The sequence below is a fragment of the Protomyctophum parallelum genome (genome assembly GCF_964188405.1).
Source record: "Protomyctophum parallelum genome assembly, chromosome: 18".
Classification (NCBI taxonomy): domain Eukaryota; kingdom Metazoa; phylum Chordata; class Actinopteri; order Myctophiformes; family Myctophidae; genus Protomyctophum; species Protomyctophum parallelum.
In genome coordinates this window covers 25003466-25025770 of record NC_139716.1, presented here as the reverse complement: position 1 = coordinate 25025770, position 22305 = coordinate 25003466, and the positions used below count along the sequence as shown (strand labels likewise).

Sequence of the window (22305 nt, the reverse complement as noted above, 5' to 3'; positions counted from 1 at the left end):
ATTTACTTGCCTCAAGTTCTGGGTGCCTGACGCAGTGCCCTGCCAGCCTCATCCTTCTCTCTCTGACTTTGTCCGTGACCCGTGGTAGGTCCCCATAGAGGTCCACATTTCTGATGAGGTCCGTCCATGTGACACCTAGTGCCATTCGTAGCATTCTTGTGTAACCTGCCCAAGGCCACTGAGCTGGCCTCAGTCCCCGGTATTGAATTATGTGTAGCCCACTGGTTGCGTACAGTACATGTGCAGCCAGTTCCCTACTATTAACTCCTCCCTCCCTTGGACTCACACTCGTCGTAGAAGCCGTAGATGCGGTTGATGGAGGCACACTCGTGGTTGCCCCTCAGTAGGAAGAAGTTCTCGGGGTATTTGATCTTGTAGGCCAGCAGGAGGCAGATGGTCTCCAGGGACTGCTTGCCTCGGTCCACGTAGTCTCCCAGGAACAGGTAGTTGGCCTCCGGAGGGAAGCCGCCGTACTCGAACAGCCGCAGCAGGTCTGTGTACTGGCCGTGGATGTCACCTGGACATGAGGACAGAGGGAGGGAAGCGGGTTTCTGTTTTAGTTTTGTCTTATTTTTAAAAGATTCACTTTCGATGCTTTTTAGATCAGTGGTTCCAGGTGGTCCCCGGCTAAATGATGGGAGGGTTGGTAACCAAATCTACACAATTAGAGAATGTAGAAGAATTGTTATAATTAATAATTGTTAACGCCTGTCTGTTGTCTCATTGTGGACAAAATCTTATCAAACGATAAAAATAATATTCTTACGTTTTGGGTCTGAGAGGCTAAATTTTCATCTGTGGCTCAAATGCAGAATAAATAATGGACCTTGATATGAAAAAGGTTGAACACCACTGCTTTTCAGACCGTGACCCTCTAAAATAATCATGGAATGCCCCCCCACCACCACCACAACCACCACCACCCTGACAGGCACGTGGAATGTAGGAGTTGAGGCATTCAATTTAGTTTGAATCGGTTCCACAGATAAATATTGTGAGAATAGCAGATCTACAAGCTCACAACGCCGCCTTATTTTCACAACTAATGCCTCTTCTTTGGTTTGACCAGTTTTATATTTATATTATTATTTTTATGTCAGTTTTCCACCCAGGCCACCAACACAATGCAGCACTGCAACAACAACAGGCAAGGTGGGAATGAATGGAGAATCTACGTCATAATATGTGTCTGAGCAAATCGACATGTTACGTCATGATGATGTACGATGATAAGAGGCAGAGCGCCCCTCACTTAGTTCACATGACGGGTGTGATTTTTATTTTCCAAGGAGCAATCCATGTTTACCATGATAACACGCTGAGCACAGCCTTTCTTTGGGTGAGTTTCCTCCGGTCTAAATGTTAACAGGCAAGGTGGGGAATGTATGTTATGTACCGACCACAGATTTTGAGCGGCGCCTCCAGCTCCAGGAGGATTGGCTGGCTGAGGAAGATCTCCCGGGACTTGATGCAAAGGCCGCGCACCTCGGCCTCCGTCATCTGGACTATCTTCCCTGGTCGACATCCTCGCACTGCGGGGGAGGGGGACGGAAACCAGAGAAGAGAGGGTGGGAGAACAGACAAGGAGAGAAGAACGGAGAACGTCACATTATAAATTGCATGTTAAAATTCTGAAATCAATTATTATACTCTGGGCCATATTTTCGTCAGTGCTAAACCCCTTATCCCTAAATTTCTTTGCCATTTTTTTTTTTTTAAACATTAAAAACAATTCGACTAGCCGAACTACACCAACACGTTGCTTGTGAACTTGTAGATCAAAGGTTTTTCAAAATAGTATAAAAGGCAAAGGAGTTTAGGGATAAGGGGTTTAGCACCGACGAAAATAGGGCCCTCTGTCTCCGACAGTCTGAGTCGCACATCATTTCGCAGGCAACATGTTCTGGCTGTACGCGAGCAGCAAGTGAGTCAACCTTGTATACAACTTTTCTTTTCTTCAAAGCAAGCCCTCTCTATCATCATGCGATGCCTGCAGTGGAGGTTAAGTGGAGGCACAAGGTTTGCAAACAAATCCAGCCATTCAAAGACATGACATTTTAGGCACTGTGGCACCGAAGCAAGGAGTTTGGCTGTCTAGAAGGGGTCAGAAAAAGCCCATTATTTATTCAGCATTACCTTTTGATGAGGTTTAGCATCTCAGATACAAAACTATAGAATATTTTGTTGTCGTTGAATACGATTTTGAATAGAGCTGGTGCTTTTTCAAATTCAGTGTACTGTATATAGGCTCAGAAAGGACAATTGACCATAATAGCAAGGTCGACATCAGTTATCGTCGGACTCTGTATCAGCCAGAAATCACTACCATTCACAGCTACAGAGTGCACAAGGAAGCAGACTCAGTGTCTGTCTCTTGATCCATGAATAATACTCCGTAATAGGCCTGGGCCATGGCTCAGCGGTCCAGGCACCTTGGCTGGTAATCCAGTCTGGCAGTGTGCCGCGGGTTCGACTCCCGATTCCCGACAGCCTTCACTGCATGTCACCCCCCATCTCTCTCCCCATTTCCTGTCAGCCTACTGTCTCTGTACCTCTATAAAAATATAAAAAATAAGGCAAAAGCCACAAAAAAAAACATACAAAAAAATAATACTCTGTAATAGTTTTTATTTTGAAGGGCCCATTGTCAATGGGAATTAAAATTCCCATTGACAATGAATGGAGAATGGATTTACATAATTACATCATGTGTCTGAGCAAATCGATAATTCTGTCCTACACAAAGTTAAATTCCCATTGACAATGAATGGAGAATGGAGAGTGCCCCTCACTTGACATGGGTGTGATTTTTATTTTCAAGCCATGTTTACCATGATAACACGCCGAGTGCGGCCTTTTTTTTGGGCGAGTTTAGAAATATTGGCGTATTGACAATATCGGCGTGTGCGGCCACTTTCTTCTTTTTGTCCATGACTCCCTCTCTTCAGTTTGTTCTCCCGTGGGCCGGGGCACCGCTATACAAGGACTTTGGTGTGAGTAAGCATCCTCGTGTGTTGAGTTTAGAAAGGAACATCACACTAAATACGGGAGGCGAGGGTTTAGCCAACAGCAGGAGAGCCAGAAATAGCTGCAGTAGGCAGAGTCGGCCTTGATGAGGGGTTTTCTCTTTTGGAGAGAAGAAAACTTCCTGTTCTTTAAGAGGGAGGACAAGAGCAGAGCGTTTGGGTTTGGTCTCTCTACATGCCATGGGAGTGTTGTTGGCCCCGTCACAGATTACAGCTATTTTTGGAAGAATCGTTGCATAATTGCTCCGGATATACTACAAGAGGGAGCATATGTTATATTAGGAATGATGGAATACTTCCACAACTTGGATGATTAGATTGCTCATTGAGATATTATAGAACATTAAAAAAAACATTGCTGAACCTGCTGTGATGTCATTTCCTGCTCAGTGACAGTTTCTTCTTGTTTTTCTTACAAACAGTTTTTGTTTCTTTTTTTGTGTGTTTTTAACCCATTTAGACCTGACACTAGATTCTACAAAATGTCTTCTAAATCCTGACAGATTTCTATATCAGTAGTTCTCAAACTATTTAATGTCAAGAACCCCCAGAATGACATTATTTGGCCGCGACCGCATATGAAAATATGTTGTTCCAGGGACCCCCCAGAAGCAAATATTTGAGTTAAAAACGTTCGCCGTGAAAGAATACATATTCAAAGATTTGTGCCACATTTTCAGAATTTTTAAAAAGAAATAGCAGATCTACAAGCTCACAGCGTGGCACTCGGTGCCAGGCTATGAGCTTGTAGATCTGCTATTTTTCAACAGCTAAAGTTTAAAATAATGGTTTAATTGGTTAAAGCTATGAGGTGACACAGACGCGTCCTAAATGGGTAAATTAGTAAGTTTTCTGGTGTGGTTTTGTTAGCCCGCCACCAATCTGTACGGTAATTAACCTGTAATGTAATTCCCTATAAAAGCCATGTTTTATCTGCAATCTTGTTAGTCACCCTGATGAAGGCAGTTAGCCTTATATTCAACGTTTTTTTTTCGTCACGTTTTTTCTAAAACAGCTGATTTACAAGCTCATATCGCTTCACTTCGTGCCGTACTGTGTGCTTGTAGATATGATATTTCTTTTAATAGCCAGAGCATAAAAAAATGGCTAAAAGTGGTTACACAGATTTACTGGTTTTAATGGCTTAACAGATCTTCTCACTGCACAAGTCTCATACTCCTCAAACAGCATCACTGTCCCTCCTCTCCCTCTCCCTCTCCCCACAGGGAGAGAACCACAAGGAACTGGGCCAGAGCCAGAGCTGACTGCCACTACCACATACATGGGTAACTGGGGGCCCGGGGGCCACATGCGGCCCCCACCATCACTTAATGCAGCCTGCAGGTTAATATCAGAATGCAAACATGACCCCCTTTAATTACTTCAGTCTATAGAGCCAATGGGGCGACACTACCATCTGTATTAGTAGCTTAATGAATGCCTCCATTAGTAGCTTAATGACTAGTAATACAATATTATTGACCTTTTTTATGTCCAATGTATTTGCATTTAAGTTCCTAAAGTTAACATAAGCATGCTCTGTTACTTTTCAGGATTCCAATTAAAAAATAGCAAAACATAATAATTCAGGATTTCAATTCAAATAGAAAAAAATCTACTACAATCTACTAATTTAACTCTTGAGAGCGTAAAATGACACGAAATATCTACCGTAATAAGCGGGTCCATTTGGTTACCAACTCTCCATCATTTAGCTGGTGGGGACCACCTAGAACGCCTTCAAGGACCACTGGTGGTCCCCGGGACCACTGGTTGAAAACCACTGCCCTATAAGACCACAGCTTGTTAGATCAGTGGTTCCCAAACTTTTTCATGTCAAGGACCCCCAAATTGACACCAATTAGCCCCGTGGACCCCCATTTGAAAAGATATGCCAGGGACCCCCATAAGAGAAGATTTTCACGGCTCTAGCAGTCATTCTCAACCCGTTTAATTTCAAGGACCCCCAGTTTGACATGCATTAGTCTATGGACCCCCATTGAATGGTATTTCTATCTCTGGGACCCCAGTTTTATATGTAAAATCAATGTTAATGATGCTCCTGAGTTACAGACCCAAAAGGGTCCATTTGGTTCCAAACTGTCATTTAGCTGGGTAGTGGGTACCCCCTGGAACTCCCTCAAGGACCCCCAGACCCCACTTTGGGAACCACTGTGTTAGATGACACCACGGTGTCAGGCAGAAACAGTTTACAATTTAAAAGGCATTTAATAAGCATATCAGATAAGATAATTGAGTCAAATCCATGTCGGTTTCCTAACTGACAGGGGAGGACGGGCGTTTGCCATGAATCAGTCTAACATAATTAAAATAATATTATGCTGTGAGAAATTAGATTTCTAACCACTTAAACCTCAGTGTCCATATTCTGGGGGAAACAATTTTGAGCGAAGATATTTAAAGTACAGCGAAAACAGAAAAGTCACTTGGGGTTTAACCCAGGGGTGCCAACACTTTTTGACTAGAGAACTACTTTAAAAATGATCAGTTCAACAAGATCTACCCACCAGAAATGTTTTACCTGAGGAGGCTTTGGAATAGCAGCACAGGCGTTACATACAAGACAAACAAACACACTTGGAATGTGAAATAGTGGGGGGAAATTGTCTTACTCCCATTCTGTATAGAAGTGATAGGTTTTTGGGGTTCTTTGCCTTGTACATTTTTAATTTCTAATGTTGTAGGTTTGCCTACTGTAGAAGCTGTAAAGGGAGCCGACAGGCCCTTCTCGATGTCAAGCAATCAAGTTTTGTGAGTTTTGTGATATTTCATTATTAATAATATATTTTAATATATATATTTTTAGGGCCATGTCATGACATGTGGTTCTACCTGCATAGCCTTTCTGGAAGATCACGATCGACCTTTTGGGCACCCCTGGTTTAAGTGGTCAAGCAAGCTAGCTGAATGATTGCCAGAAGTGAATGCAGATCAGATTCCTGCAGGTGACTTACTGACTCAGTGTCTTGTGCCACATTGCGTCTGCAAAGACATTTCACATGCGCTGTAGACGGCCCTGTTTGGGGACATGTGCAACGTGACCCTGCTATTTCTGCCCGGAGGCCTCAGGCAGGGCACGACAAACATACGGCTGCTTTTCCCCCGTCTGTCATCCTCTCTAACACACAAGACCTGAGGCCAGATTCTACAAAATCATGATTCTATATCAGTGGTTCTCAAACTATTTCATGTCAACTGTCAAGGAACCGAAAAATGATATGCAACTGGCCAGCCGACCCACATCTGGAAATATGTTGTAAAGATATACAAGTTAAAAACGTAACGACAGAATATATATTCAAAATGTCCACACATTCACAATAAAAAAAAAAAGCAGTCAGATCTACAAGCTCATAGTGCGGTACTTTTCAATAGCTAAAGTTTAAAATAATGGTTAAGCTAAGGTGACACAGATACTATAAAAACAGCGGCGTGTACCCTACCTGAACAAGCAGGTGTTGGGCTGTAGACAGTGTTGTTTTCGTTGACTAAAACCAAGACGAAAAATCTTTGTCGACTACCTTTTTTCACTGAGGAAAACTAAATGGAAACTAAATAAAAACTAAACTATGATGACTAAAACTAAGACTAAATATACTGACAATTAAGTCAACAAATAAAACCTAGACTAAAATGTTGGGAAGGGACTATAGTGGACAAGAGATCCAGTATAAGTCATTTTACAATTAGTTGCATACTGAAAATAGCAGATCTACAAGCTCAAAACGCGCCGTGCTGCGACGCGTTGTGAGCTTGTAGATCGGCTATTTGTGTAAAATGATTCATTACGACACCATCCAGGCCAGCCAAAATACATTTTAGTCGACTAAATCTACAGTTGATTTAGTCGACTAAAATTGCATGACATTTAGTCGACTAAAACTAGACTAACACTAAAACATTCCAGGTGACTAAAACTATTCAAGAGACTATGACTAAAATGACTTAAATTTGCTGCCAAAAAACACTGGCTGTAGGTTTATACTGCTAGACATGCCCCAAGTACAAGTTACAACAATGACCTGTGCTAAGGTTCGAGTGCCATGCAGCGCCTGGCTGCAAACATGCTCCCGGATTATTTACGCAAGGGGGGACTCAGGTGTAGCCTTGTATTTCTTCTGAACACTTATTTAGATGGCAGATTGGCAGTTGTGCGCTAAGGTTCAAGGTTGTGCTTTATTGTTACATCTTGTGTACAGGTACATAAGAGTGAGACTTATTTTTGTTTAGCTTCCTTCAGACAATGCAACAGCAAATATATAATACAACATTAAACAGCAGAATATAGAGTGCAAAAAAAAGATCAAACAAAGAGTTAAAAAAAAAAGAGTATCAAATGTACATGTGCATGTTTTCCCTATAGAGCGTCACAGTCCCTCCCCCTTTCAGAACGACGAGTGGCCCAGGAAATCAATCCCAATGCATTTTTCCCATAGGCATTTCAAAACTTATTTATTTAAAGACCTTTTAAGCGTTGTACGAAGCCAACTTTTGTCGTGACAAATCATGACAACACACACAGTTTTTCGGGCCAAACAAATAATTAGAAAGTAGTCAAAAACGGCAGGTTACAACACTTTTTTTTTTAGTTTTTCTTCTTTGTAATTATTTGTTTGGTCCAAAATATTGTGTGTTGTCATGATTTGTCACGACAATAGTTGGCTTCGTACGACGCTTAAAAGGTCTTTAAATAAATACGTTTTGAAATGCCTATGGGAAAAATGCATTGGGGTTCATTTCCTGGGCCACTCGTCGTTCTGAAAGGGGGAGGGACTGCGACGCTCTATAGTAGCAAAGTTAGGTGAACTTTGTGTGAACAACTTCACAGTAGGCTATGTTCCATTAAATATACAACACGTTTAGTTTAGAAAGGCACAATTCGAGCTTAATAGGACGAAGGTACTGGGAGGGGGGGGATCCCTGATCGTACACAGCTTTTGCATTTTGAATTGAGTCTTCAGTAAACAACAACAACAACATAAAGGACAGTTTGTACCAAAGTGTGTGCATGTGTGTGTGTGCGTGTGTGTGTGCATGTGTGTGTGTGTGTGTGTGTGTGTGTGTGTGTGTGCGCATGCATGCTAGCAGTGCCTCCAGGAGTCAAATTCACACCTCTGCTCGCCCCTCCCTCCCTCCCAGCTGGCCGGTGATGTGACGTGCTTACAGGGCTGCGTTGGCTCAGCTGACTAGAGGAGAGAGAGAGAGGCCTGAAATATGGGAGAGAACACCCAGACAGTACATTGACCCCCCCCCCCTCTTTATGACCACAACTAGCAGCGCAAGTCACACCAGTCTGGGAGGATCTCCTTTCACCAAAGGACAGACTAAATGCCATGGACAACACACACAGCCCCAAGCCTCCAGAATGGCTGGCCCTCCTGGTCAGAGCTGGGACTGCAGAGTAATCTAGTAAGAGAGTGGCGACAACAGCGTTGACTCCCATTCTAACAATGGAATGGGCGGAAGTGCTCATTCTATCTCAATGGGATAGTTCCAATGTTTGGAACTACAGTATAGCCCAAAGCGCTGTTGTCATGTCTGCAGAGTGTGCCGCTTCACCAGTTTGTATATGCATCCGTGTGTGTGTGTGTGTATGTGTGTGGTACCAGAGCCGATCACCAGGTCACTGCAACCCTGAAAATGTGTGTGTGAGTGTTGTAGCTGTGATGGAGGAGTTGGTTTGCAGACGGGAGACAACACTTCCATCCATCAACATCAACATGCAGGTATTCACAGGGGCTAAGGGTAAAAATAGCCTTGCGTAGCCAGCCTTTAATCTGCCTTTGCAATGCACATTGCGCCAGGCCGATCACGCTGGGCAAGACCTACCCTGTAGACGCCATCATTTGTTTTGTCCATTCACATGCACATTCATACACCGATGGCAGCGGAAACCATGCAAGGCACCAACCAGCACATCAGGAGCAATTAGGGGTTCAGAGTCTTGCTCAAGGACACTTCGACACTAACTCTGGGGGAGCCCGGGTTCGAACTGGCAACCTTGCAGTTGCCATCCAGCCACTCTACCCCTGAGCCACCGGCGCCACTGTAAGCGACATTAGAATAGCATCATAGGAAAATAACCTTTACATACAGTTACGGCAGTATGAGTGCTCTCCAAAATTGACAAAATGTCTCACGATTTTAGACACTATACCACCAAGTAGCCACTATAATGTACTCATCAAGTACATTTGACGGGTGTAAACGTCCAGACTCTATATAGCATTCGGAGATTGTGGAATAGTTCTCTGGCTACGCGAGTGGACTATGTGGGAGTCAGTGTCACCAGGGCTTGCCTACAGGAGGTGACAGAGAATGAGACCCGAGGTCCTTGAAACAGATGTGGAACCTGACTTTATGCAAGCTTAGTTTTAGAAGCTGATTCTCGTGCAGCATTGGTACTTCTGGTCTCAACAGAGTCTTGCTTTAGGATTCATGCCACGTTCCAATTCATCTCTCCTAATTTGGCAGTGCTGCTCTGCTCCTTTGGGAGTGTGTGCGTGTGTGTGTGCGTGTGTGTGTGTGTGTGTGCGTATGTGTGTGCGTATGTGTGTGCGTATGTGTGTGCGTGTGTGTGTGTGTGCGCGCGTATGTGTGCGTGCATGCGTGTGACCACAGGCTATTGTGCTGGGTGGGATGGGGGGAGGGCTGCTGGGTCACAGTCTGACACTTTCAAGCTGAACATAGGCATACAATTTACAATTTAGGCCTTTAGCAGACGCTCTTAATCCAGGGCAATTTACAGTAAGCATTAGCAAGAACAACACATGGCAATACATCAAATACATATAAATAGTAATCAAGGATCATAAGCAAGCTAAGAACCTGTCTGACAGCAGAATATCATATCTGTACAGTGAAACTATGACTATACACTATAGAGGGCTATGTCTACATGAAATCGTTGTCGAGGCTAGTGCAAGTGCTACGGGCTAAGATGGGAGTCTGAAGAGGTGGGTTTTCAAACTACGGCGGAAGATTGGGAGTGAGTCTGCAGTTCTGATCGCAATGGGAAGTTCATTCCATACAGTTTTGGAGCCAGAACTGGGAAGCCATACGTTTTCACTCACTCATCTCTCTTTGAATTCCGGACTTACAGTTGTAACGACTCACGAGGTATTTCTTCATATTGCAGACGTATTGATAATTTTACTTGAGTAAAACTTTATTTCCACTACTGCTTGCCAGTGAACCGCGGCACTGACGCCAAGAGGGCAGCCCTCCCTCGTGGCTCTCCCCTGGGACTCGCTACATTCCACACAGACCACGGATGCTTCCAACCTCTTCCGACCTCCAAAGAGTTGTTCTCTCCGGGCTGGAGGAGGAGGAGGACTGGTTGACTGCGGACTGTCGGATCCTTGACTACAAAAGGCTCATCTGTTGTTGCCTTACGCAAACATACAGCATTCCTCTGCTGTATAAAATCATGTTAAACCCATTGATTCTGGATGGGAACACCTTTTGGTGTTTCAAGGATTATGTTATACTTTAGCTATTGAAAAATAGCAGATCTACAACAGAGTGCCACGCTACAGTGGTCCCTGGAACAACATATTTTCAGATGGGGGGTCGGCGGCCGATTACATATAATTTTGGGGGTCGTTGACATGAAATAGTTTGAGAACGATTGACATAGAAACATGGGTTTTTCAGAAAACTGGATTTAGAAGACATTTGTAGATCAGTTTAAAAACAAGTGTGTGTAAACAATATACAATAGTGGTTGTGAGTGTTAATGTGGACTCCGTTAAGCAGCTTAGAATGAGAGGAAACACAAGGTGGTCTGTGACATTTCGAAGGGCTGCTGCAGTACCTCAGGTTCGCATGGTTATACTTCTCTTTACTCTGGAGCGTTTTGGCCCAAGTACTCAACCCCAGAATGGCCAGGATTTTTACATTTAGTGGAAAAATTGGGACAAAACCATCGGTCAATTGGGCTAAGCCTAAGGCCCCGGATGTGTTTCCCATTAATACGGCAGTTGGAAGTTGGAACTGGTTTAATAATCCAGTAAAACATGTATACAGCAGCACAGAGGAGCAACTAACTGCTGTCGAGCAGGGGAACTAGTCGTGCGCCAAGCCATCATTTCCAAATGCATCCTACTAGGCTGAATACTCTGTGAAAGGTTCAATGTGTTTTCCGTTAATTTAAAAGAGCAGGGTTCACTCAATCAAGTGTGTCGGAGCAGCGAGGAGGAGTTCCAGAGAAGGGATGGGGGGGGGGGGGGGGTGATGAAACCATATATGGATATGCGGCTCGTATGGAGAGAGGGAAGGAGGAAGTTAGGCTGGCTTTGGCCAGACAGACACATAACCAGGGTTTCCTGCAGACATTTCTTTGCCCTGGCTGGCGCACTTTTTTTTCTTGGCTTGTCTTGCAAGACAAGCTAAGAAAAAAAAGTGGAGTAAAATAAAAAAAGAAATTAGGTATACTACAGGCAATTGGTTGAAATAAGCTCTCAAGCCGTGCTGAAATGGGCATGACAGCACACAGGGGTGGATGGATGGGTAGGGTGGATGGGCCACAACAATGAAAAGGCTGTCAACTGCAGCTAGCAACGTCAGTGCGTTCCTATAAACAAGTAAACAGGGTGAAGTAAGCAGTGTTGATTCCGTAAAGTAAGACTAAATAAGATAATTTCGTCAAACAAATAAAAAACAGACTAAAATGTTAGGAATGAACTAGTGGACAAGACGAGATCCATAGTATATGTAATTTGACACTTGGTTGCATGCTGAAAATAGTGTAAATTCAACAATTATGACGGTATTAAAGCAATAATATGTCAAAATTTGAATGACCTTTTTTCCTTTTTTTTTGTATTCAGACAAATGAACGCTCCCAAAAACATGTCACATGTCTATGTGACACATCTAGGGGCCGCAATCTGCATTCAAAGATGTTCCTAGAAGCTTTGTCATTGGTCGGAAAAAACTTGTGTCGCCACTCTCTTACTATTCCACTCAGATAGATAGTAGGCCAGCCTTGGACTGTGCTCTTAGTTCATACATTTTAACAATGGTGTGGCAATATATCAATATGTTATTGATATCGTCATGATATGAGAATTTCGTCATAATATTGTGATGTCACAATTGCACAAGTCTAGTCTATTCCTATTTTTTATGACTGAGGCCGATTCTAGTAAAAACTTCTTAAAAACTTTATCACAGAGCAAAGATATTCAAAACCACTGCCTGCTGGACAGACACGTGTTATTAAGAATAAATGAAATATATCGAAACTGATATTCAGAAGTGCCCAATAAGTGACTTAATCATGTAGGTTAATAATCGAGGAGCAAAGACACAAAAAAAATATGTAAATAGATTTTTTTTTTAATAATCAATTAAACTAATTAGTCTGATTGACAACTTAACCCTGTTGTTGTATGTACTGGCGGCTTACATAAACTGAGAAAATAGCCAATCTACAAGCGTTCATTAATTGTGTGAAATAGTCGGGGATATTGATTTGAAGTCCAGTCACCCAGCCCTAGTAAGCACTAAGCAGTAAGCAGGTGCGGTTGTTTTGGTCCGCGGTTCACTGTGTACCGCCATAGAGATGCCCCATCTGACCTTTCCTTTTTAGCTCACTGCCTCCCCCCCCCCCCCCCCCCCCCCCCCCCCAACCATTCCGTCTGGGCAGTGGTCCAGCCAGCCCTACTACACTCTTCCAGCCCACTATCTATCTATCCATCCTTCTCTCTCCCACGCAGGTCTCGATGGAAAACAGTGACCCCCCCTCCCCTCCCCCTCAGTGGACTGGGAACACAGTGAGTGACTCTGGGCTGGAGAGAGAAGTCCCCACTTGCAATGGCATTTTTTCAGAGCGCCCCGCTCACTTTCTCTGAGGACTTCTTGTTCGCCTTTTAAGCACCACGAGTGAATAGCCGTCTTTGTGGAGCAAAAGAAAGAGTGAAATTGAGAGGAGAGAGAGACATAAATAGGGGAACAGGGGGGACAAGAGAGAGAGAGAGAGAGAGAGAGAGAGAGAGAGAGAGAGAGAGAGAGAGAGAGAGAGAGAGAGAGAGAGAATTAAGGCGGAGTGGGGGAGACAGAAAGCAAGGGAGACAGTCAGAGAAAGAAAAAGAATGAGAGTGGTTTATTGGAAAGGCATCCATCCCGGGTTGAGCTCTCCTCTGTGCCATGTTTGGTGCCAGGGGGAGAGCGCTCCTAGCCAAACAGCCCACGCCATTGTTTTTCATCCACAACAGTGTGCCACGCTAGCACCCAGAAGCACCACCAACACAGTGGCAACCCACATCACCAACCAACAACAACAACAATGACGAGGGACCATGGAACTCTTTGCTGGAATTGCATTGGGGGAAGGGAAGGGAAGGGTCCAGACGTGGATCACGAATGCACTCAAAAGGTGCCTTCATAATGACATCATCAACAAGATAATGCCATCCATTGTCTTGCCTAATTTCCCCAGACTTGTGATGTGCCCATCTACAGTAAATTAGGAGTGTAAAGTCTCTTAACACGGTCATGCCATATTCATTAGATATCGTGTCATGTTCTTATCCAACTGGAATGTGCACGCCCTTGTAATAGGCCTATGGTGGCTTTTATAAAAGTTAAGTCAAGTGCTGACTTTACTAGACTAGAGTTGGGATGCAGGTAGCGTGGCCAATGCATCTTTTTACAGCAGTTTGGTGGATAAGTCCATTTTAGGAGCTAAACAGTACATTCAACTCTTACTGTACAGAGCAGCATCACCCATATACTTTATGGGTTTGCACTAGGCGAGGTACTAAAAAGCAAGGCCGTAACGTCACCCGTAAAAATAAACGACAAAATGGCTCTGGGTGTTCACTTTCTATCGCTTGCTTGGCTAAACCACTCCCTTGGCTTTACTATGGAGCCGTGGTGTTGATTGTGCCACATTAAGCCCGTGGAAGGCCAGGGGGCCACCTGTGGGTGGGTGCGGGTGGACTGGACAGAGGTCCCGTTGTTGGTCAAGCAGAGGCCATACATGTGGGCGTGAGCCCGCCGGGCACACTGGAGAGAAATTCAACTCCCATCTCTGCCTGGCTCTCCTACACGCAGACACACTGTTACTGTATGTTACTGTACATTTCCTGTTATCTATGACCAGTGTAGATGACATGTGTTGCACTGTGAGGCAACGGGGGGACGTTGATGAAGGGGGGGACCGGAAGGGGGCAGTTGTGAAGTTGGAATGGCGTGGTGCCGACAATAAAGTTGTGCTGATAAACTACAGTTGTTTTATTCGAATAACAACACCACTCCTGCACGTTCATTTAAAAACAATGAGAAACAGCAGGAGGCAAGTGGGAAAAAAAGAAACGGGAAACGATCAAAATAATTCTATGATAAGAATTTATGTTTTTAAACTGAAAAGGCCAGCTGTAGCACCAACCACCACAGCAATAAAAATCACAGTTTGTGATGAGGCAGCCATCAGCTGAACACCGATGACATCATGGGGCGATAAATATTGGAGTGCCATTATGACCTCACACAGCGTCATCGTTGTGCAAGTGTCTCTCCGAGGCCATAAATTATACCGCTGCCTGTGGGTCAGGGACACAAGCCAGACGGGTTGAGCTAAGCAGAAGCTGACATGGTCATGATAAGACAGAGACTTCGTCGTGCATGTGAATTGTACATTCCACAGGGCTGATGTTATAGTTCATTGCACAACATAGACATACGTAACGTAGCCAGGCCCAGTCTCTCTCTCCCAAATCTAAAATCGCTTAGAAAAGGCCCGGGCTATAGGCTGGTAATCCTGACAGTGTGTCGCGGGTTTGAGTCCCGATCCCGACGACCTTTGCTGCATGTCTCCCACCCCCCCCTCCCCCCTTATCTCTCTCCCCCTTTCTTGTCACCTGGCTTTAATACTGTATTTCTATCAATAAAAGGCAAAAAGAATATCTAAAATCGCTAGAAATAATCTGGTCATATCTGCACATTGGAATATGTTAATCGGATATAGAATAAAGGGCAAAACCACTTTGGTAGATGTTTGGGTTGTGTAGTTAACTTGCCATGTTGTAACCCAAAATGTGGACAAGAATGACAAAATAATTGCTCCAGTGATTAGAAATTGATAATTCAAAATATGATCCTCATTGATTGTACGCTGAGCCTCTCAAATCACTCTTTAAGTACGTACAGTACATGAACACAAACGATTCAACAAAGTTGATTCAGACAAAAATGTTGTTTGGGTTTGGTGATGTGCCTCAATTAACTTTGTTTGTGTTCATTTATGTGCTAAAAGAATTACTTTGAGAGCTGTTTTAGCGTACAATGTAAGCCAATGTGGAGCATATTTAGAACTTTCTATTTCTAATCAATGGAGAATCTTTTTTGATTTCTTGTCCACATTTGGAGTTACATCATGGCAAGTTAACTACACAACCTAAAGTGGTCTTGCCTGAGGCAGGAAGTATTCACATGCCAAGTGTGGGACAGGGAAACATTTCTGGAGAAACGATTAAATAATTTCATTCATTGAAATGCTAGACTAGTGCCCTACCAAACTGAAATGAACATCCTGAAAGTTCTTACAAATTACAGAACGAGGAATCTTGAGCCAGAGCCTCAGTTTTAACCAAAACATTTAAACCTAGCTGGGTTCCTTCCTCCTGCCATAAACCATTTACCATTCCCAGTTTAACAGCGTATGTGCATGTGCATGTCCGTAGATGCACAAAAGAAACCTGAATACACATAACTAAGGTACCTGCTTACACACCAGTCAGCGACAAGTAAAGCAGGAGCGATTGGGTTGAAAGCTATACTGTAGGTATGTCACCCAAGGCAGAAGTCACCTCCTGTCAACAAACAACTGCAAAGCAACACAGTCCGTACAGTACGTGTCTGTCTGTCTGTCTGTCTGTCTGTCTGCACCATCATCTGCGCCATCCATGCATGCAGGCAGGTGTGTATGATGATAAACACAAAGTTTGAACATTTTCTATGGATGACTGTCACATACCAATACATACAAATAAGGGGGAAACGAGGCAATAGATTGGCCAATTAGAATTTAAAATCGGCCTGCATCTTGATAACCATCTTGACCAGTAACTAAACCACAGAATTTATAATTATTAGGCTAATAAAAATATAATCGTCACAATGGACTGCAATAATGGCATGGCATAAAAGACTGTTGCCCGTTAAGTTTTCCTGTGTGGAAAAAAAAAAAAAAAAAAAAAGAATAACCGATCTTTCAGTCCACAGTGTCTGGAAATACATCGCGAATGGTGCTAAAAATAATTAATATTGCACGAAATCTGGAAAGTTGAATGGACCAACGACATTTTGCTCCGATCACATCTCATCTGTGCATTCAATGCAACAGTAAAAAGCAATGATGGAGCACAGTGTGAAAGTCATCGTCAGATGCACTTACATCACAGCTCAAAGGTTGGGTATGACATCATCCCATGGTAGCCAAAGTGACTTACTTGGCATCAATCAACAGTAAACTTAGTTAACACTGACGAAAGATTTGTGTTTTGCATGTAAATGTAGATTGTAGAACACTGACTATACATACATTTTAAGTTCTTCTCCCTTCCCAGACCTGAAAAGAAATTTTCTGTCTACTAAAGAACTAGGGAAATGGATAGACCCCTGTTACTGGACAAACACTCTATATAAAGCAATGATTACTCTCGGAATAGAGCATTAAATTATTATAAAAAAAATTAACACCACCTTTAACAGCGTAATTGCATGCGCGCAGTATTCAATGACAGGCAAAACCTGGAGGCACTTGTTTAGGTACTTACACCCCGGTCAGCAAGTGGCTCTGACTGCTAGCAGTGTTGCCAGTAGATCAGGTTAGGTCTGTCGGCCATGGTAGCACACTGACCAGATATACCACACTCACTGCCGACTGCAGAGCAACACAGTCACTCTATCTATAGATTTTATATAATCACACGGTGGCCATATTGCCATTTAAGTAATGAAATGCCACCCCTTTGTTAGCTTGCCACCATAGACATAAAAAGGTAGACACTATACGCCTTCTTCGGCTCTGGGGCGCGTGTCTCTCTTGAAGGCGACATGGAGGCAAGCTTTCCCCCCCGAGAGATTCCTTGCGAAGCATAGCGGAAGCATGCGTCACAAAGGGGGAAGTTCGGTATAGGCCAATCAGAGGCACATTTCCCAGCAGCACTTGCTTTGGCAATGTTAAACGTTTGTTTCTTCATGCTAATAAAGCTCCCTTGGATTTAATTGAAGTCCCGGAAAAGACTTCCGCTCCAATAAACTGCAGCCATTTTTGAGGGACGCCTATGTCCAGCTGTGTGTAACCCAAATTGTAAAACAAACATTAAATGCCATTGACAATGAATGGACAATGTTGAATGTTTGTGTAAACGCAAACATTGCGTAACACAAACATTGATGACGGTGAGGACGGCAATTGTGATTGGCCGGAATGAGATGATGTACGATGATAAGAGCGCCCCTCACTTCACACGGGTGTGATTCTTTTTTTAATATCTATGTTTACCACTCTGCTTTTTTAATGCAAACATGGCCGCCATGCAAATATGGCCTATATGTGTGCCTCTGTATTTGCGTGTGTGCGAATGCCGGGGGGCATACGTTAGTCCGACATACCAATACTCTGACATACATACAGTACGTGGTCGGTTAAGACTTGGCTCCGACATACGTGGCCGGTTAAGAGACATATGTGGCCGGTTAAGACACATACGTGGCCGGTTAAGACACACGTGTGGCCCGTTAAAACTCACTCCGTGGCTTCCGCGTGCAGTTAGGTTAGGGTTTAGGGCAGGCCAGGGTGTCGGACTATTGCGTGTCGGTCGGTCTACTGTACGCAGGGGGCCATTCTGAAACTCTTTCCTCCCTCTGCGTGTGTCACTGAAAGGGTAGGTAATTACTACCAGGGACAGCTGCGCCTGTTGACATTTAATGGGAGATCAGAGAGCACGCCTCAGCGTGCGTGTGCATGCGTGTGTGTGTGTGACTGGCACCAATACAGTGCAGTCAGAGATGAGGGAGACCCCTGCTCAAAGAGTAAGGAGACCCCGTCGCCGTCCTATACTAGGGCAACATTGGGAACGTCCCCAGAATTGCTTTTGACAGAGAAACAACTTGAAAGTGGCACAACAGAAAAAGTGTGACCCGGCAGGAGAGTTGTCTTAAGTAGTGATAAGCCATGGGGAGAACCTCGTGAGGGCCAGAGGTTGGAATGAAAGCAAACCACAGTATGTCCATTTCACGTTCAGATGGGTGGATTCCTGTCCTGGTGAAAAAGACCCAGTGCAAGCTCTATAATGAAGAACCGAAGGTCCAGAATCTTGCACGCACACACACACGCACGCGCTGTCTACTCTATCCTATGGTGACCAGATGACGTGGTTTGGTTGGGATTGTCCCGGTTTCAAACTGGGTGTCCCGATAATTTGCAAGTGTTTTTTGCTTTTAAACATTCACAACCAAATTGTCCCAGTTTTCACCACAATTAAAATAACACGCTTGGAGCTCTTAGATCAACGTTATTTGCTACTTTTTGAAAGAGGTTAAAGGTCCTAGTTTTTGTGTTTGACAAAATTATGGCCTATCCGTAGTTGGGTTTTAGGAAGGCTGTCGGTTTACTGCCAGGGCTGGAGAAAGTTACAATGGGGGTCAAAACTAGAGTGGATGAGGAGCAATGGATTTGGGAGTATAGTATACATTACTGTATATGTACACAGAACACATCTGGAAGCCTTTTAAGGTCAGATCCTGCCAGAACAACACAGTGAAGGTTTCGTCAGCAGCGCAGCATAGCATTACAAACACAAGCAGCCTGCCAACTACAGAGCCAACTAGCTAGCTGGCATGTCTTAGCTCAGGATGTGGGACACAAATGCCAGTAGCACTGGATTGATAATTACTTGGTGACAACTTGTATCAGGTGAGTGGACACTTATGGAACAAGTTGTGTAGGTCAATCCGCAACGATAACAATTAACACAATACAGTAAGTTACGTCATTGACATGTCCACACTGTGTTTGTTGATGTACACACACACACACACACACACACACACACACACACACACACACACACACACACACACACACACACACACACACACACACACACACACACACACACGTTTGTTCATTATCACAGTGCTGTTTTTGTGAGTGTAACTCGATCCAGTTCCCAAATACATCTGTGCCTCCTGTGTGTACATGCGTTTGTTCGCCGACCATCAATCAATAATGTTTGTTCACCACTCAGTGTCTGTACCAGTCCAAGTTCACTCAACGCCTGTGCCTTGAGTGAAATTGGAATCGCTGTCTTTGTGCTCCTTTTGAGTTTGATTTGTACCAGAGAGGGAAACACATAAATGAGAAATATAATATTTAGCCTCATCAGCTGCCTAAAACATCGCCCATATACCTGCTAAAGCACAATAATGGGTTCAACAGTAACACTTGCCACCACGGCTAAAGTAAAAGTTTCTCTTTCTTGTGCAGTGTTACAAGTGTAAGTCTAAACTGGAGCCGAGCTTGTATGATGAGATCTCATTTCTTAACCAGTTTTAACGTGGCATCATCCCTAATTTGGGCATCATGTCATTATAGGCAGAAATGTTCAAAAATAGCAGCAGATCTTTCAATGCACTGCCTGTGCAATGTGATGGAAAGTATTCTAAAATTAGGGCTTAAGCAATTAAGACGATCAAGTAGTAAACCCATCTCCTCCCTAAATCAGATACAGTACCTCACATGGAAAAAATGCCAACATTTCAAATCATTGTTGACCAGCTGAGTCACGGGAAACACATTAAGTGGCCCGTGCTTCCATTGGGAAGGAGCACAAGCTAAAAGTGGGAACTTTTATGATGATGACATGAATGATGAATGATGAATTGAATGATGACAACAACGGCAATGATAAAGGCCATCATTACATAATCTCATGACCCGTCTGTTGACATGATGAGCCAACAGATGACACAGTGACACTGGGATTTCTTTGCACAATGCAAAATAAAACAACAACAGTTACACAAAAGGCTTCATTATGTTACAGTTTTACCCATTCTGGTATGACTAGTGCCATGCAGATAAATGTACTGGGTCTGGGTCAAATTAAAGAACTCAACGAAACGACAGGCAACATCAACATTCACCACTCAGTTGTCCCAGAGTACTAAAGTTGAGTATACTACTTAGCTATTGTCACTATCAAGTGAAAGTCTCTGAAAGTATGCATGTATCTCACATTTTGACTATAGAAAAGTCCCCCTAAAGTTATTGTGTAAAAGCAGCCCCCTTTACTGCACCCAACAGATCCAATCTATTCGTGATTAATATTATTATTAATGAATCATTTAATATTGAATGATCATATAGTTATGGTATATTTGTTTGTTAGTATTGTTAAATAGCTAAAGGGCGCCAGACAGCCAAAAGATCCTCATTCCACAATACAGACAGGCCCACCGGCGGATTTTGAGGAGACAATTCCACCGCCAAACATTAGGCAGTATTAATTAAAGTAACCTTCTGCAACTTTTGTTTAGTATAGCAGCCAGCCAGGACTCAGTCATCCTGTTGTTAACAGGCTGCATACATCCGTTATTACATGTTAAAACGACGCTAAATGTTCGTTGTTCATACATACAAGATTGTGAGTAATGTAATGGTACTTCTAAACACAGTACTGTTTAGCTTTATCGACTTGAAAAAGTGTCATAATAATAATAAACAGAAAGAGATGGTGGTTAGAGGCAAAGCAAAGGTGTGCCTGCATAGTCACTGCATGGTGTGTTTTGTATTATTTAGTGACGGGACCCACAGTCAGTCAGATACTCCAAAAAAAACAGACAGGCGACAAAAAGCAAGACAGTTTTGTCCCCCCCAAGCAAGTCGCGACAAAAAATATTTAAAAGCTAAGAAGAAGTTCCTTCCTTGGTGAGGAGGAAGAGAGCGTCTCGAACAACATGATATGTAGGAATTAAAGAAGTGTCGCTTGTTTGCAAACTCACCCTCTAAAAGCCTGGAAATCAGCGAGTCCACGTCCAACTCCCCCTCCGCCATTTCTGTAGTAAAGCTGTACTGTTGTAACTAACTGCTGAGTGGAGTCAGTGCTTCCCTGCTGCCTACCAACACACCAGTCTGACTACAGTGGACACGGCCCCATAGCCCGGGGAGACGCGGCTATGATTGGCTGCTTGGCAGCAGTGTTGCCAGATATTTGCAACAAGGGTTGATATACTATGAAAACAAGTCCAAAAGAAGCGACTACTAAATACTATAGCTAGCCTACGTCCATTTGAAAATAATAGTGGATTCTACAAGCTGATTGATTGATTGATTGATTGATTGATTGATTGATTGATTGATTGATTGATTGATTGATTGATTGATTGATTGATTGATTGATTGAAAATAATATTTCACAGTATGCAGAATGGGTACATTTCAAACGAAAGCACAAGTTATTACAAAAACTGTTACTGTGGACATTTGGACATTTGGACAGGTTGAGAAGGCCCTCAGCTCTGGACTCGGTAGAATCTGCACCTTTACACCTGGGAAAAACTGAATCCATTTGGATCAAATAGTAATCTCACAGATGGCTTCTTGGTTAGAGTGGGTGACAATATTATCACACGAAAAGATGAAATAACGTACCTATGTTCCATCCTTTCCGGTGATAAAATGGCCACCAACGTAATCAAAAAAATCAACCAAAGAACAAGATTCCTATACAGGATCTCCTCACTGGTCAACAAAAACACCTTGAAGACCCTAACAGGAGCCCTCGTACAAGACTATGCATTAAAACAAGGCTCTAGACTTCCCAAAACAAACTGGTCAGGCTACTACTAGGCCTCACTCCCCGAACCCACCTCACCCCTGCCCACTTTGACAGGCTGGAATGGCTTAGGGTTGAGGACAGAGTACAGCATCTTGGAATGGGTCTGGTCCACAAGATTCGCTACACCATCAAGATACCCCATGTACCTGTCTAAATACTTCCATAATGTTAACGAAGTCCACACCCACAACACCAGAGGGAGTTCAACGGTTCATGTGCAACCCAGATTCGGTACAAACAAGGGACTAAATTAATTTAGCTCCTATGCCACCAAAATGTGGAACGCCCTACCAACAGTCACTAAGACATGCAAATCCCTTGACTCCTTCAAAACTGCTCTCAAAGGGCACCTACGGACGGCTGCAATTCGAAACTGGCCCCCGTAAAATTTGAAGCCCCCCACC

At 43.5% G+C, this 22305-nt stretch overlaps 1 protein-coding gene across 1 annotated transcript in view; it reads right to left on the bottom strand.

The window, feature by feature from the left end:
* LOC310875230 (serine/threonine-protein phosphatase PP1-beta catalytic subunit) overlaps positions 1-21194 on the bottom strand; it is a 31706-nt gene extending 10512 nt beyond the window's left edge. Inside the window, exons 1-3 of the mRNA XM_083788398.1 lie at positions 21066-21194; positions 1401-1532; positions 287-517 (exon numbers count right to left, since the gene is read on the bottom strand). Of these exons, the coding sequence (XP_083644524.1) occupies positions 287-517; positions 1401-1532; positions 21066-21117 (415 nt within the window). The 5' untranslated portion in view covers positions 21118-21194. The remainder of the gene's footprint in view (positions 1-286; positions 518-1400; positions 1533-21065) is intronic.
* Between the last annotated feature and the right edge of the window lie 1111 nt (positions 21195-22305).